The sequence below is a fragment of the Neopelma chrysocephalum genome, unplaced genomic scaffold (assembly GCF_003984885.1).
Source record: "Neopelma chrysocephalum unplaced genomic scaffold, ASM398488v2 Primary Assembly neopelma1_43, whole genome shotgun sequence".
NCBI lineage: Eukaryota > Metazoa > Chordata > Aves > Passeriformes > Pipridae > Neopelma > Neopelma chrysocephalum.
The window spans coordinates 1,872,753-1,890,009 of record NW_020897702.1 but is presented as its reverse complement, the minus strand read 5'-3'; the positions used below and the strand labels follow the sequence as shown (position 1 = coordinate 1,890,009).

The 17,257-nt window shown below is 34.5% G+C and overlaps 1 protein-coding gene across 1 annotated transcript in view; it reads left to right on the top strand.

Annotated features, from left to right (window-relative positions):
* NBEA (neurobeachin) overlaps nucleotides 1–17,257 on the top strand; it is a 451,136-nt gene that overhangs the window by 249,417 nt on the left and 184,462 nt on the right. Inside the window, exon 38 of the mRNA XM_027677697.1 lies at nucleotides 895–1,061. Coding sequence (XP_027533498.1) covers nucleotides 895–1,061 — 167 coding nt within the window. The remainder of the gene's footprint in view (nucleotides 1–894; nucleotides 1,062–17,257) is intronic.

Genomic DNA, 17,257 nt, shown 5'->3' with positions numbered 1-17,257 from the left:
TCATAGTGGATTTTTTTTAAATACTCTGGCTGCATTCCCTTCCTTTGGACACTTTTAAAGAATTTTACTAGGAGGAGAAATTGAGTTTGAACTTAACACGATTTTGAGAAAATAAATGGAAAAATATTGTGGTTATTATATATAAAGAATGGATTTATCAAAAAAAATACACTACAGAATGTTTACAGTTTAGAAACAAATTTGCATGAAGTCCAATAACCACAGCATTTATTTTAGAGGTAGTTTTCTCTTAAAGGAAACACGACGAAATATGATGTGGCTAGTAATATTTCATCTTTTTCATTTTAAAAGATGAGCAATTTTTTATCCATTACGGTTTTTAAAAGTGGTAGTATATTATGAAACTTTTTCACTTTGCGATATGAAATAGAAAATGTACTCCTTAGTTTTGTAGTTAAAAAAGTTCCTATTTAGCACCCTTAGTAATAAATTAATCAAATGGCTTTTTAATTCTAGGTCTTAATGTAGTTTAAAAATCAAAACCAGTGTATGTAATTTTTTTCTTGTATATTATGCTATGTATGTTATACCTGTATTTATACCTGAGAACACATGAAACATTTCCCACGAGAGGCTAACTTTTAATGCATATCCATGGTCACACATATACACACAGAGATATATGGCTAAATGTGGTTTTTTGCAATTCTGTTGTCTTTGCCCTTGTTATTTCAATTTTTACATGTTCTAAGTGAATGCTTTTTCGTGGATAGTATATACTAGGAGAACCATTTCAATGGAATGGTATGACCTTGTCCTCTGAAAAGTATTTTATTGGGTTCTTGTAGTATTTAAAGAGTTTTAGTAAATAATAATTTTAGGGCAATTCTAAATATCCTGTCTTTAATAAAGTGAATGTGCTTTCATTCCTAGTCGCAGTGTGCTCAGTATGCTGCTGACAGAAGAGAGGAGGAGAAGATGTGTGATCACCTCATCAGTGCTGCTAAGCATCGGGATCATGTTACAGCCAATCAGCTGAAACAGAAGATACTCAACATACTAACAAATAAACATGGTGCCTGGGGAGCCGTTTCTCACAGGTAACTTGCAAATGTAAAATGTGTGGGGCTTTAATCGTTGCTTTCAAAATTTAAGAGAAGCAGGCATTGTATAACTGAAATATGAATGCATTAGGAACTTTAATGTACTTAAATGTAGCATGTGCAAAGCTCAACATAACTAAAGTGCAGCTCAATTCTGCAGGTACTCCTATTTAAATAATTAATTTTAAAAATATGTAAAATAGATAATTTCTTCCATATGTAACTGGTGTAGTGTTTGAGGTTTTAATCAGAACTGTACTGAGTACTGTTTTTAAAAGTTCATTCTATTCGAAGATTAAATTAAATGTTTTCATATATCATGCACAAAATCAGAGCCTTGCTCTTCTGAATCACAAAAATAGCCAGTGGCTAAGATGCTGACACTCATGTGGAAGACTTGAGCTGAAATTGCTCCTTTCCTTCATTCAGAGCAAGGTCTTGAACCTGGGTCTGTCGTGTGAGTGCCCTGTCTGCAAAAGTAGAGACTGCCAAGTCTCTTATTTGTCCATTCTAGCCACAAATATTTGATTATTTATTCAGAGTGAAACAAACAAAAGAAATCAAGGTAGTCCTGCTCCCAGATACCCAAAATTTTATAGCTTGATTTTCTACTTAAATCCTATTTAAGTCTGCTCTGAGTCAGGCAGACCAGAACAGAAAGTTCCCTCTTATTCCTGAAAAACCTTTTCAGTAAGAAACTAGTTGAAATGGATAGACTAATGCAAAAACTTTTTTCTAGATAAATATTCTTAAAAAATATATTTTTGTTTAGATTGACTACATATTTAGGGTTTAAGCCTATTAGAAAAGTTGCCAAGTAGTTTATTTGACATGTCAGAAATAAGGTTTAATAAATACCACATATATTCTTCATTCTTCTTGTAATTCTGTCTAGTTTGTTCTTGCAGTTATACAGTGTTTAAAAAAACTGAAATTTTTCATATTCATTATCTAAAGAAATCACTCTTTCCTGGATGATGATGGAGATGTATTTATTTTTTAAGGTGGGAAAAAAAAGTTTGAAAATTCAATCTTACAGAAACTCTGCAGTCTAACACCAGAACCATTCTGGTGGAAATTACAAAAATAATGAGTAGAAAATTGTGATATGGTTAATTCAAAGCAGTCTTAGTCTATAAGGGATGCTCATGTCATCCCTGGTTGAGGCTTAAAGCTTTGTGTCTGGAGAGTTCAGGATGATGAAAATAAATGCAATTTTCAATCCTTTTAATGTCTTTGAATAATGAATAACAATTTTTAAATAATGTTGTTGCTCAAGTTTGTGAATGGCTGCAGCCACTTTGCAGGCTTAAATCAGTTCCTGGTCACTAACTTTCCATGAAACTATCTCTTCCTAGGGCTAGGTAACTTTTATCTCAAGGATTGTTTATGGCATCCTTAAAGAGCAGCAGTCCATTGCTGCAGCTTTTTTTTCTCTTAAGTCCATGATAGTTTTTGATGGGCCGTAACACAGCTTGACACCTGTGAGAAACCTATCAAATTTCATACATGAGACAAAAGAAACTTATTTTATCCCTGTCATGCCACTTCACCAGTGTGTTTGCTTCTCAGTGACTGGCAGGCCTGCTTTCCTGTTTTGGTGCTTACTGTGTTAGGTGAAGCTGTTGGCTTGATTATGTTTTAGCTGCAGGCAGCTGCTTAACCTGGAGAATGGGGGACATGGTAACAGCACAAGGTTTCCAAGTGGGGTTCCCTCTTTGAAGAAGCCAAGCGGGAAGCAAATGTCCTTGCACTGCAGGTTTTGCCATGTGTGCCATGGCAGCTTTGTGATCCAGCACACAAGTACACCTTCTGTCATGAGACCTAGTGGATTGTGAATGGGAAGGACTGGGATGACAGCAGGGAAAGGGAGATGCCCAGTGGGAGAGCTTCTGAGCCTTGTTAGGGACTGAGGACATTCATTCTTAGTAGGCAGATCTGAAAGGCATCAAGGGCAAAAAATGGAGAGAGGTCTCATTAAACTCCTCAGGCACAGAAGGCATAAACTGTTTTTAGTTAGGTAGCTCCTCCAATACTTCAATACGATGAAAATTGAGATGGGTTCCAAAATCATACACACCTCTGGTCTTGGCTGGCAGGAGACAAAACAGGAATCAAGTCTCTGGTTTTAGTTCCTGACAAACAGTTACAGCATTAGCAGATTCTTTATTGACTGTACCCCAGGAGGTACAGCCTGACTGGAATACAGAGTTACTTTAAAACAAATGAAAAAACCCAGGTTGTCATTCCAGACCTCTAGATCTCTGTAGTGATTCCATCATTTCTGTCGGGGAAAGTGTTCCCGGTTCTGAAAGTGCACTGATGGTCTCCTGTTCACCTTAGGAGCTGAAGACCCTTCATTGAAATGGTGAATTAAGGAGATTGTCCTCAGGCCCAGAAGGGGCAGGGGAAGAAAACAGGCAGCCACTTCTGCACAATAAATACTTGGGTAATAGCAGTGCCTTTGACATCCAAAATGGATAAGATAATGGTAAGAAAATATTTGGGCGAACATGAGTGTGATTCTTCAAAGCTTCAGTTCTCTATTGCATACACAGCTGCAGCTACTGAATTACTGATAATTGTAGCATATAGTACTCATACATAGAATCATAAAATCATTTAGGTTGAAACGGATCTTTGAGATCACCAAGTCCGACCATTAACCTAACGCTGTCAATAATTTCCCTAAGTGCCACATCTACAGTCTTTTAAATACCTGCAGGAATGGTGGCTCAACCACTTCCCTGGGCAGTCTGTTCCAACATTTCACAACCCTTTTGGTGAAGAAATTTTTCCTAATATCTGATCTAAACCTCCCCTGGCACAACTTGACACCATTTCCCCTTGTCCTATATGTTTTTGTTTCTCTGTTCGCAAGATAAACAATTTTTAACTTCTTTAACATTGATGCTCATGCTGCAAAATATTACGGTCTTATTTTGTCAAATATGACCCAACTGTAGAGAACATTTTTCCTTGTGTTTGTAGTTCAAGGCAATGAGCTTGTAAGCCTCCCCAGCTTTTGTGTCTGTGTGTTTTGTCTTTGCAGAAAGCAGCAACCAGCATTTACTATTTAATCTGTAGATGCCACAAAGTTTACTCTTTGTTTATTAAGAAACAAAGAGACTATTAAGAAACACAGAAGGCTAGTACTGAGAGGAAAAACAAGAGGTTTGATGAGTGAAATACTATAGTATTTTTAAATTATGAAATGTAAATATATTATCATAAACTGTTCTCAAAATCTTTGAAGAAAGAAGAATGAAATTGAATGGTATGAGTCAACAAAATATCATATGAAACCTTCAATTCCAAGTTCGATTATAGTTACATATAGGCAGCTTAAATAAAAATAACATAAAATCATAGGTGACTTGCATTTCAATAAGCTTCCTGATTATCTATGAATTTATGAAGGTGAAATTAATTATAGGCTAGTGCTCCACAACTTAAATAAATTCCTACAAATGCAGTATCAATGTACAACCAACCCATGTCCATACATTAATCAATCAGTAGAGTTTGAGTTGGTCTGAAAACCTCTTACTCTTTCATCTCCTGAATAGAAATAGTAAATAAGAGTTTTGAAAAAAAAAAGGTAGTTTTTATTTCTTGTCAGTGCTAGTATGTTTCCTTTATGTCTTAATGTGAAAACCAAAATTCTTTTGGCTGGTTTCTTGCAAGTGTGAGCATCAACTCCTCTACAACAAACAGAAATAACTGAATCATCTGACTTTCCTCTACATATCTCAGACAAAGAATAATAGATTTCAAAATAAATCTCATTATTTTGTTACAAATCCTCTTTGTGCCCTTAAACCAAACTAATTCTGTTTTTCACATTTTGGCAATTTGACACTTTTAGGTATCTCCATAATAGCTTACCCTAAACATACTGGTTTTCCTGTTTTTAATTTCAGCATTATACCAAAATTAGAATTCTGCAGGTTTTTCCCATTCAGATGAGAAAGTGATTATTTCTTTGATGCATTGCCACTTATTCAGAGTGGATATGCAACATTCTATTTCCTTGAACTCAGGAAGAATCAAATAGGCTGTTTCATAGCTTAGCATTCAAAGCTTCCTTAAGCCAGCACTTACCCTTAGCTTTTTTCAGGGTTATAGTTTTCATGTCACAACATATGCTTCCTTCTGTCTTCTCTGTCAGCTTCATATGGCACCTCTCTTCCTCCCCATCTGCTTTCCTCCCCATACACATCTTTCTTAAAAAAAAAAAAAAAATTAGTGAAACTTGTCTGTACACACAGTTTGAATTCCTTATCAGCCATATGCATGCCTGTGTTTTGGGCCATAAGCTGTTACTGTATTACTTAAGCTTCTTGGTTTTATCAGATATCTCAACTTTTCAAAAACTTTTATTCAAGGATACTGTATGTGTAGCTCTACCTTACAGTTTCTATAGGCCTAAAGCAATCTAGGGCAGTAAGAAGAGTTCAGCATGCCAATTAGTGTTCTAAATCTAAATATGAAGTGCTTATCATAGATATTTTTGCATGATCGGTTTTGATATTCACAAGAGTCCTACTATAATGAGAAAAATTATATTTAAAAATGAGACTTGGTTCTCCTGCTTTCTGTGATTTGATGAAGGAGGTTCCACCTACATTAAAGCCCTTTACAAAGAGCAAGTATACAAGGGCTTTTTCTGTTCAAATCCATCTTTGGTTAAACTAGACACCCATAACAAATTAATCATTCATGGTGGAAGGCAGAGCTGTCAAACTCATTCTGTGGTGAAGACCAAATTCGTCTGGGGAGACAGGCTTGAAATAAAAAGTTTCTTGCCAGACAGCTAGTTCTGCCTCTCACTACAAAATGTGCTTCTGCAGAGACTTGGTTCTGCTGGGGGCTGAGAACAGAAAGAGAACTCCCCTTTCCCAAGCCTATGGGGCTTGGTAGTTAAATAAGTTGATTCTGGCACAACACTGGTTCTAAACCAAATATTTCCATCTTACAACAAAGGAGACCAGATCACAGGAATTTAGTATGAAATTATTTCCCTTACAGCCAGCCTTTGGCATTCTCTATACTAGCTGCTGTCTTAGGAACTTCAGAGAAGCACAGAACCTATCCTGTCGCCCACTGCAAATCGGCTTCATCTGGTTTAGCTATTCATTCAGTTCTGGCTCGTTTTAACTGCTAGGCATAAATTACAAAGGCAGCTTTAGAAAGTGGAAAAGATGTAGGACCAAATCCTGTCTGCTGGATCCAGAAGCGTGTTTGACATGCTCATTGTTAGAGGGCTTCTTAAGGTTCTGCACTTTTCCACATTCTCTGTAAGGCCTAATAGATTGGCCTAATAGAACTACACACTTTAGCTTGGTCATTAGCTATCCTGTTACAAGTTCCAGATATTTACTTCTGAGATGATTTCATCACAACAAAATGTTTTAAAAATGCTTTTCTGTCTTCTGTTGTTTTTACTTAGCTGCACTACTTGAGATACTTTGAGATCAGCAAATTTGTCAGCAGTGTTCACATTTCAGTCCAGTATTAGTCATCTTTCTATAGCAGGATTTAAACATAGATATAAGTGAGTTGATTTTGCTAGTCTGATCACTCTTTTGTAGCATTTGACATTGCAATCTACTCTAAATTTCTTACTATGCTTTCAACTTTGTGGCTTCTCTAAGCACCCTAACCATTGCATACCCTGTTTCTTCCTCTCTCCCTGAATGCTTACCACTGTGGTGGAAGGCAGAAGGTATTTGAAGAAGTTCTTGCTAATGGTGCTGTGGCATTTAACAAGCATGATGGGAAAAGGGGGATAGAAGAATTCTGTATTCTTTTCTAATAATGGGAGGTTAAGTGTAGGGTGCTATTTACAGCATAGAGATACCTGCCAAGAAAAGAGTATTGTATAACCAGAGATGGGCTGTACAAGTGATTGCACAGTTTGCTTATATGAGATTTATTCAGTTCTGTATTTGTGCAAGGTTACTCAGTTAACTGTTTTGAACTGTGGTGCTGTTCTGTGGATTTTTTCCCACATCTGGGAGAAACCTCTTAAGAAAATATTTTCTTTGGAAAGAGGTAGTGTTTTCCGATGTTGAGAAACATGTGGTACTCAGGGAAGACTTGTTTATCTCTAGGAAGTACAATACATTGTATTTCATATTAAAGAAGGAAGGCTTCTGCATTTTCTTTCACATTATTACTTCTGCATTAAGATTTTTTTTCTTCTTTACTCTGTTGTTTTTTTTTTTTACTTTGCTTCAAAATATTCTCTGTTTCTGTTTAAATTTGGTTTTCCCCTTTTGTTTCATGGCAAACACAAAGAAGAAAGTTTTGTGAATTTTGGTTTTTTCTTTATCCTTAGGAACAACAGATCTTTAAATGTCAACTGGGACAGTAGTCAGAATACAAACCCGAATTGCATACGATCAATTTACTGTATATATAGTGACTGGTTTGTTAGGGAGTTTACTCCTTCTGAAGTTTAGCCATAGAGCTAGCATGTGCATGCACATGCAGCCATTCAACTTCCAGGATACCGGTCACAAGAACAGCCATAATGGTTCAGACCTGTGGTCCATCTAGCCCTGTAACCTGTCTTCAGCTGTAACTGAAGGATTAAGAAACAGAAAGACAGGACAAGTATTAGGTGGGTAGGTCTATCTAATACTCACTCAGAGTCCTTGAATTTTCCACTTAGGATTTCCTGAGGAATCTCAAATTCAGACAGTTGATTTTGAAGTTACCATATCTCAATAGAGCCTCAATATCCAGCTGACTTTCTTCACGTTTTCCTCTAGTTCCTGCAGCAAAAAAACAAGCTCTGCAGTGGTTATCGGAAGACTGGACTAACAGTTGCCAGTACTGGACAATGTTCCTAGCATCTGTGCTCCTTCTTTCCTCCAATTTAGATAGAAGTAGAAACTCAGTAAAAACCATGAGGGAGGAATTTAATATTAGGCAGATAACACTTTCCTCACATGATTATGATATTTTCTCATGTCTATCCAGTAATACCTGTGCAATATAGCAGCGGATTTCCCGTCTTCCCCATATGTAAGAGCAGAAAGCAAAGAATAAAAAAGTAAAAAAACCATAGATGTGAAGACTAAGAAAATTTTATGCTTTTAAGAAGGCTTTATTTGCTCAGAAATGAAAATTCTATGGTTCGTCCTTTATTTTCTGACATAAAATGGTTAAGAAAGATCCTATTTTTAAGTCACAATAGGCTGCTTTAGTACCATTACAATACAGGGTTCTTTTCCATGAGATACTTGAAGTAGATTACAGAAGAATAATGTAAAGCTGTTTTTCTAAGAGAAATATGTATTATTTCAATAGACTTCTCAGACATTTTTTGTTGGAAACATCAGAAATGTGAAGTTTAACCAGAAGTGAAAACCCAGTGCAACAATTTTGATTCCCTTTGTCTCAAAACCATAATGTCTTGTACTTTTTTATTTGAAATGTATTTATGTCCAACCATACCACTGTAAAATAATTTGAGACATTCAGAAGAGGGTTTGGAAATGAACTGGAGATTAAATCATCTTCGGACGCTGAGGAAGGTGTAGTATGGTACATCCCAATTGCATGCTTTGAATCCTCCTTTCTTTGAGGGAGGGGAGAGTGGAATTCTGCAGACATCTCAGAAAACCTGTTCCATTTCTTTGAGAGATTTATAGTTGAATTTGTATGTGCATTATAGGATCATTTTCTTTGCTAAAAATTACATTAATTATACCTGGCTTTAGACCTAGCACTTCTCATAGTTGTGTCTTCCTAGTTCCTTTTTCCTCATGAGCATGTAATCAGATAAGATATGTAGTAGACTGATCTGCTTTTCTTGTCTTAGTTGCTCGGACTTTTTTTTGTCCTCCTCTTCTACAGCGGGCTAAAAATCAACCTTTGTGATGATTTTTTTCCCCCATTTTTAGTTCTCTGTGGCACAACATTTTCCTTCTTCAAACTAGTTTAGAGCTTTCCTAAGTCAATGTGTTAGTAATATGGCTCATCTGATGCTAAAAAGAAAATATTTTATCTCTGCTTAGCAGGTTTTTGTTTCCTCATCATCTGCAGTCTTCATCTAACCATACTTTTACCATCAACCAGAAATACTCTGTGCTTGTGCCTATTTCACTTTATCTTCTCTTGCTTTGTCTGCAGTAATTTCTAACCTGCTGAGTGCCCTATCTTGTAGTATTACTACTGGGGAGTGATGGGCAAGCGTATATGCAACTGCTGCTCCGAAGCACTGCGTAAGAGGTCCTGTTTTCGGGTGTATAGGGAGCATGGACACAGAGGCCAGCAACGAGAGCCTGGTGTTTCTGTGTGCATTTTGTTAGTACAGTCTGTATATTCATGGATACTAAACTGTGAATATCATCTTTGGACAATTCACATTTCTGATTTCTGAAAAAAATTGCTAGCAGAAATCTCTCTTTCAATTGATCACTTTTGGTTGCGGTTTTGAGGTGTATTTGTTTAATTGATTGATTTTAGTTTTTTAAAACAGTGAAAAGAGATGTTTACACAGGTTTACTGTGACTGATTCAGAGACACGATGTGTCATGTCACATGACTTGAAGGAGGTTACTTTACTTGATTATACTGCTTTCCTTGTTGGTAAAATAGATATGGTAATGAACAGTATAGTTCTAAAGACTATTTACATCACTCAACTTGGTATTGAAAGTACTGTGTAGGCTTGGTTTTATTATCAGTCTTTGCATGGCTTTTGTAGATTTGGTGCATTTGTTATTATAGCATTTACTTTTTCTATATAACTTTGTTTTTAAATAACCTGTCAGATCTGGGTTTTTTCAGCAGTAATATCTGTTCACACAGAGGTTTGATCTATATGTAGACATATTTCTTGTACACTTACAGACATAATATTTTGATGATGACAGATTGCAAGCTTCTCCCAATATTTGGGCTTCCCAGTATATTGATATCTGTTATCAATAATATAGATTGTTGGTTGGGTTGTAAAACTTCATTGCTCAGGAGTGTTATATTTTGAAGTCATCTGTCATGGATGTGTTATAGAGATAGGAGACTATTTATGTTGTGGCATTTTAAGTAACTCAGTAAAACCCTTTAAAATATACAGAAAAGGCTTATTTACTGTCATCACTACTCGCTTAATCCTGTGACCTTGACATGATAGTATACCCATAAGGCTTCCTGCAGGTAGTTCAATAAAAAAGATGAAAATCACAGTCTAATGATTGTTTCAGCTTCATGAATATACTGTCTTGTGACATAAGTATTTGTTAAACATTCAATAGCACTGAATCATTTTAAAACACAATAATGTAGCAAATTGTCCAATTGTCTAGATTGGACTAGAAAAAACACCAAAAACTTCATAAGCCATGGGTGCTGCTTCTATTCAATTTGAGAATACTAACCATTGTTTTGAAAAATAGTCTTCATACGCAATGCTAATAGACTAGTATTTAAATTATTTCTTAAAATTTAAGTGTACCTACTTTTCAGATTTCCTTTTTTTTTTCACTTTCCTCCTGATATCAGATTATTTTTATTGGAGGGGGAATGCTTTTTGGTTTTTTTACAGTCATAAGCTGAATCTAGGAAAGATGCATGTATAAGAAACTTCTTTAGATGGATTTACTAGAAGCTATGTTTGCACTAATGGTAGGAACCAATAAAAATGTACATAAAGAGGAAGGTAAATTTGATGTCTCTTAGGCTCAATTTAGGAATACTACTGAAGCCTTTGGGATACTTTGCCATAAGAATGTGTTAATTTTTATACATCTTGTGCTATGTGGAAACATGGAGGAAAGTAAAGCATGAAATATTTGCCTCATGGTGAGTGGAAGTGTTGTTTTGGTATTAAAAAATGTTCATTTGCATTTTCTTTAATGTATAGACATTCAAGTTTCCAATTTCTGTTAGGTAACAAGGCATTGTTTTCAGTCTTTTACACTGAATAGTACTCTAACCTCTTGCGCATTCTTGACTAAAAAGTGGAGTTTTCAAAGTTGATGACAGCTTAATAGTAGAGGAAATTTATTTAGTGAACTTCAGACAGTATTTTCAGTGATAGAGTTTCATATTGAACTGTTGAGCTAAAAATCTATGAAAATTAATTGAGTGAAAGCTGTCAGAAAAGAAGAGCAGCCAGGAGTAGGATGTGATATGTATCTACCAAACCAAAATGGACTCTACTGTCCTTTCTGATTTAATCTCAATTAAGTACCGCTGAAAAGCATGAGAGAAAATAAAAATCTACCCCACATTATTTGGCTAAATGCCAGACAAGGTTGAATAAGAAAAAATAGTTTCTTTCGTAAAAATCTTTCCATTTGAGATCATCATGATGAGCTAATAAAAATCTCAGTTTACATACTCTTTGACGACCCAGAAAGACAAACTGTTTAATTGTTCCCCAAGTATATGTCACCTTTCATTTTCAACAGTCATGGAATTAAAAATGTAGAAAAAACATGATTGGAAATTTGTGGGAATGGCAACCAATTTCTCTGGTAATGGCCTCAATGAAAACTATATGGTCTGTTAAATTTTAACAAAGTATGTGTGTTATAAAGGTTTGAAGCCCGATGAAATAAAGCCAAAGTATTAAAATTAGTATAAAAGACAGATTAGAATTTATTAACAAATCAATAATGCTAGAGAAATATTACCATTACAATTATGTCTTGAAAGACATAAAATCTGTAGGAAAAATCTCAACTGTAAAAATTAAAAGGCCACAATAGACATTACCTTACCAGTTAACATCTACAAATTTCTGTATCATTCGTGGTTTCAATAACATTTATTAGATGTTAATTTTGAGGTAACTTTTAGTAAATATTTGGGTTTCCTGGCTACTGGCTTCTTAGGTTCTCCATTGGCTCCAATACTCTGAAGTCTTTATTGTTATTTTTCTCCCCACAGTAGTCAGTATTAGCAGTTGTAAAGGCAAGACATACCTTCTACTGGTAGTTTTTCAACCCTATTAGAAATTCATAGTTAATATCATCACAGACATTAGAGAAGCGTAAATGTCAGTGAATTATATAATTGGCATACATATAGCTGAATGATGATATCTGTTCCAGAAATTGCAGGCACTTGGACAACTAGAGCAGATGAATTAATATAGGGAGAGGAAGATTTTCATACTACCTGACAAACACTATCTGACTGAGCAATAGCTATAGGTGTGACTGAAGAGTCATGGTGCAAATCCTTTGGGTTTAGATCTGGCAGACAACCAAATCTGGACAGCTCTGTAAGCAGTGGTCCTTACTTTCCAACTTCTTTTCTCATATCTGTCATCAATAGTGAAATTATAAAGTATCAGTCAAGCATTTGTATTACTTTTTGAAGTGGCTATATTTCAATATAGTAGCAGTATTTCAATATAGTTACACCTTTTTTATTATTTTGAAAGCAGAAAAGAAAGGGGTGAACCTTCTCCCTTTCCATAACCATGCTCACTTCTTTTCACTTTGTTTTCCTTCTGGTGGTAAAAAAAAGGCAATCAGCAACAAAATAAAAAAAATTTTGCTTATCCACCATCAGTGCAGAAACATTAAAGTTTGAAGTCCTTTATGAGCTGAAATAATTTTGGAGAATTCCAGGAAGGACTAATCTCCTAATGGAAATTCTAAGTTCTGGTATGTCTTCATGTTTTACAGTTTGCATCAAGAAGAAGAGCTCTTGGGGTCTTTGTCTGAAGGAGGGAAAGATTGTTGGTATATTCCAAGATTTAGTCTATATTTACATAATGACTTAATTTCTTTTCTGAACTAGCAAGCAATAACGAAGGGGGAACATGGTTTACAGGATTTATAGTCACAAGACCTGTGGATCCTTCTTCAGATTTCTCCCTACACGCAGTTGTCTGCGCAATTCAATTTAAATCCAATTACCTGCCTCCATTTACAGTATCTAGGTGTTCCCTACCTTCCAAAACTTTCCTGTAGACTTGGATCATGGAAAGGTTTTTCACTGCCACTTTACTGAGTGCATTCTGTAGTTTATACTCTCCAGTATAAAGAAGACAAGGGAATGTAAAATTCATCTTCATCTGGATATTTCATGTATTGAGATCAAGAATTAAGATAGAAGTATGGCAAAATGCTGTTTCATTTGCTCATGCATGCATTTGTCATATAGTATGCATTAAGTCACAGAGTATAGTTTTTGAGATTTTCTTCAGCACTATTGCTTACTTATTTTTAGTTTTGTGATGTAACTATTTATTTGCATTTTCAGTCTTACAGATTATATAATTGGGCATATTTGTCAAGGAACTGAATAATGCAGGAATATTTTGCATGTGATTTTGAGGATGGGTGAGACTTGTTTATCTGTGGGTCAAGAAAGCAATAGCAGTGAAAAAATGATGTGTTATTTCCATGATCTAAATGTTCTGCAGCAGTAGCAGCAGCTGAGCAGCTCACTGTTATTCAATGCTACATTAACTTTTCCATTAATGCTGGTGCTGTAAAATATGAAGCCCTTAAGCACTGCGAAGTTGCTGCCTGATTTTTGTTCCTTTACATGGCTGCTATATATTTGCATGCTACAACCATTACATGGATAATCACCATCATTACTTTTTAGAAGGTCATTTTCTTATTGTTCTGCATACTGTTAGATACAGGAAAGCCTTAACAGAAGAAAGGATCTTTAAACACACGCACTAAAATTGCTGTCTTTTTAGCTATTTGTTACTACAATTAGATGATGGCAGCCTAAGTGTCAAGAAGATATGCTCTAGGTTTTTATTTATTTATTCATTAAATAAAAAGCAAAACCAAAAATAACCGCCCCCCCCAAAAAAAACCCCAGAGACCACAGAAGCTCTGTTTTTCCCTAAAAACAACATTAAAACAAAACCGCTTCATTTCATTTCCCCCCATTAGGAGGGAAATTATTAAATGTTATTTGCACCAAGATGAATTTTTGTTATGTAATAAACATTATTGTATTTTCAAAATGCTGTATTTTTTAAAACCTGAATGACATTTGGAGATTAGAATTATGGTTATTCAAATTTCTTGAAATATTTTAAATATTTTTTGAAAATATGCACGTTTGTGGAAATAGTGGATTTAATAAGTGTCGTTAACAAATCAGAGCAGCAATTCAAGGTACTTCAAAACAAGACATACTGGCCATTCCACCCACTCTCTCCTCAGGATTCACAGCATAGTTCATATGGGAAAGCAAAATTCTTTCTTCAGCTATGAAAGCAGTCACTTTATGCCCTAAATAATGAAGTTATAATCTTGGTGTTGCCAGTGAGGTGACATCTCAACGCTGAATAAATCATTTCAGTCTTTATCTATGCGCCTCATTTTCCCCATCTGTAATACGTGAATCATGGTACTTTGCTAAAAGACTGGTTTAAAATCTGTGGAAAGAAGAAAAAGCCCTAAAAATAGTGCTTTATTAAAATTTTTTAATTTTTATTTTATATTTATAAACATATATAAATTTATAAATATATGAAGATATAATATATAATTTTGTGTTGTTTATATTTAAATTATTTATATTTACATTTTATATTTAGTTTTAAGGTATTTAGTGCTGGTTTGCTTTAGTTTTAAACATGCTTTCAACATGTAATTCCTTGGGTTTTTCAATGTCTCAGATTCACTCTGTTCACTGTTTTGATGGTAAAAATCAGTGGCATCTGAATTAGCATCAGAATAATAACAGGATGAGTTTGTGTGATGGCTTATATACTATCCATTCTAGCTGCATAAGCCATTAGTATTGCACTTAAGATCTGTTTCTGGCATTTTTGGAACAGGATGAAAAGGCACATCTGATTTGACTAGCAAGTTCTTACTTCTGTGTTCAGTTGATTGGTTCTGTTTCTTTCCTGTAGTTTTCTCTCCCACCTTTCTGTCTTACAGAATTTTTGTGATACAAATTTTTATTTTTTTTTAAATCCAGGTATTTTGATGTTTGCTATTATTTTATTTCAGGTACATGTGAGAAGATAAATTTAGTATCCAAATGCTAAAAATAACATCTCGTATTCTATAAAAGAAAAGACTATCCATATTGAGCCCTAAATCTACAAAGAAATTCTACTCTGGTTTCATGACATTAAATTTACAAAGAAAGCTTGCAATTTACTATAGTCTTTCCATTATGAAAATATTGCTTTTATTTCAGGAATTTCACTTAGTTTCTAACTTAATAATTTAAGAATTTTTTGCATTTCTGTTTAGTAAGCAGCAATCTGAGTGGCATTGTTTCACCAGCACAAGTTATGAATGTGCGTTTACTAATCTAAACCCTCTTGGGTGTTGCCTGAATCTCATCCCTAGACTGTGTCCTTCCAACATAGGATTATGGGTTTTCTCATTTATTTCTCTTATGCTGCTGAGAAAATTATTTTACACTTCTATCCAGGGTGTATTTCCTCCTGAAACCTGTTAAGTATCTTTTCCGTATTTCTGCCCTTGCTGGAGAGTATATCTGTATTTACCAGTAGTAATGTGGCACTCAGAAATGTTTTAAGCAGCTCATAAAGGATCTTTTTGGGATTCGTAAAAAAGGGAGTAAAGAAAGTAAATAATTGGTTCAAACTTTTAAATTATTTTTAAGCTTCTTTTTGGATCAAATAAGATATTTGGGATGGATGAAATAATTCGGATAAAGAGAAGCTGTACAATTAAAAATGTCTTGCAAAATCAAACTTTTTTTTAATGAATTCAGTATTTATATCAGTTTGAATGGGCTGGCGCAAAAATCAATAACTACATATGATCAAATAACATATAAAACATAGTAGGGGAACAACAAAACTCTTAGCACAAAAAGCAGATCAGAAAGTCTAAGGTAGATAAAACCAAATATGCTTGTGTAAAGAGTATTGTTATGTAAATGTAAGATAAAGATCTTTGTTTCATTAAATACCTCATTCTACTTTGAGAATTTGTTTTTTCTTTGATATCTTGAAAAAAAAATCGTCCTCCCTGAAGCATTAAGTGGTTCTAAATTTGGGAAGAAAAATAGTGAACATTTTAACTTGAAGTTCTAATTTGTTCTGTTCATTAAAACTGAAAGGAATCTCAAGAAACTTGATCAGAAAACAAAGGGAAATTTTATGATCTTACTTGGTATGAATCCAGTTAAAGGATTAGCAGTGTTAGTCAGACTCTGAAATGGAAAGGCAAAAGGTTATTATTCAAAATATATTTTAACAGTGATTAGCTGTTACCTGGAAAAATAGATTTCACTCAGTAAAATGCTATATTTTGCTGAAAATCAAAGTTTACAAAACAGATTTCAATATTTTTTAGTATGGCAGGTGATGAATGTTCTCCAACAGAGGCTATATCAGAAAATCAATATTTGTAAAATTGAAACAGTATAGGTTTGTATTGATCCATGTGGCTAAATCAAAATGAAAGGCTTTGTAACAGCTTTCTTAGACAGCCTGCTACCCAGTAATGGCAAACTATCAATTTTAGCTTTCCACTGATAAATCAGCTTGAAAATTGGATGTCAAATTTTTTTTCTTACTTGAAGTAGTGATTTTTTTCTTCTCTCTAACCTTTCTTGATGTGTTAGATTGGTTTATAAGACTAAGCCCTGCCTTTTTGAAAGCAGTTGTCAAAACTGACATTTAGATATATTTTGAAACAAAATCTAAACTCTTAAAGCCTAATTTTTTTCTACTAGCTGGCTTGCTGGTAATCCTATATGTACACCTCTGTGTAAACAAATATGAATATGTGTTTAATACTTGAAAATTGCATTGGTTTAATACTTCAGGTATATATGTTTCTCCCTTTTCTGATCTCTGGAATTCACAAAGGTCAGGTCTTCAACTGCAGCTTTTAGAAACTAATACCTCAGAAACTATTTCAGCTTTCAGTGGTTAGGAAGATTGATTTTTCTTTAATTGACTGATTTTCTTTTTTATTTTGTGTTAAGTGAGACTTTATGAAATGATAACAAGAATATCAGTTTCAGCTGTTGCAGATTCTTAAAACTTGTGTGGATGCTTGCTCATTGTTTTTAATGATAGAGAAAAAAGGATACAGATTTTCTCAGAAAAGAGCAAAATCCGTTATAGTAGTGGGGGGAAACCCTTTAATTTGGGTCAAATGCAGTAGTTTTCAGTGGCAGTTAACAGTGCCTTACCTTCATGTCTGTATAGCAGAATATAAGTTAGCTTGAGTGGGTATTGATCGTGAAGT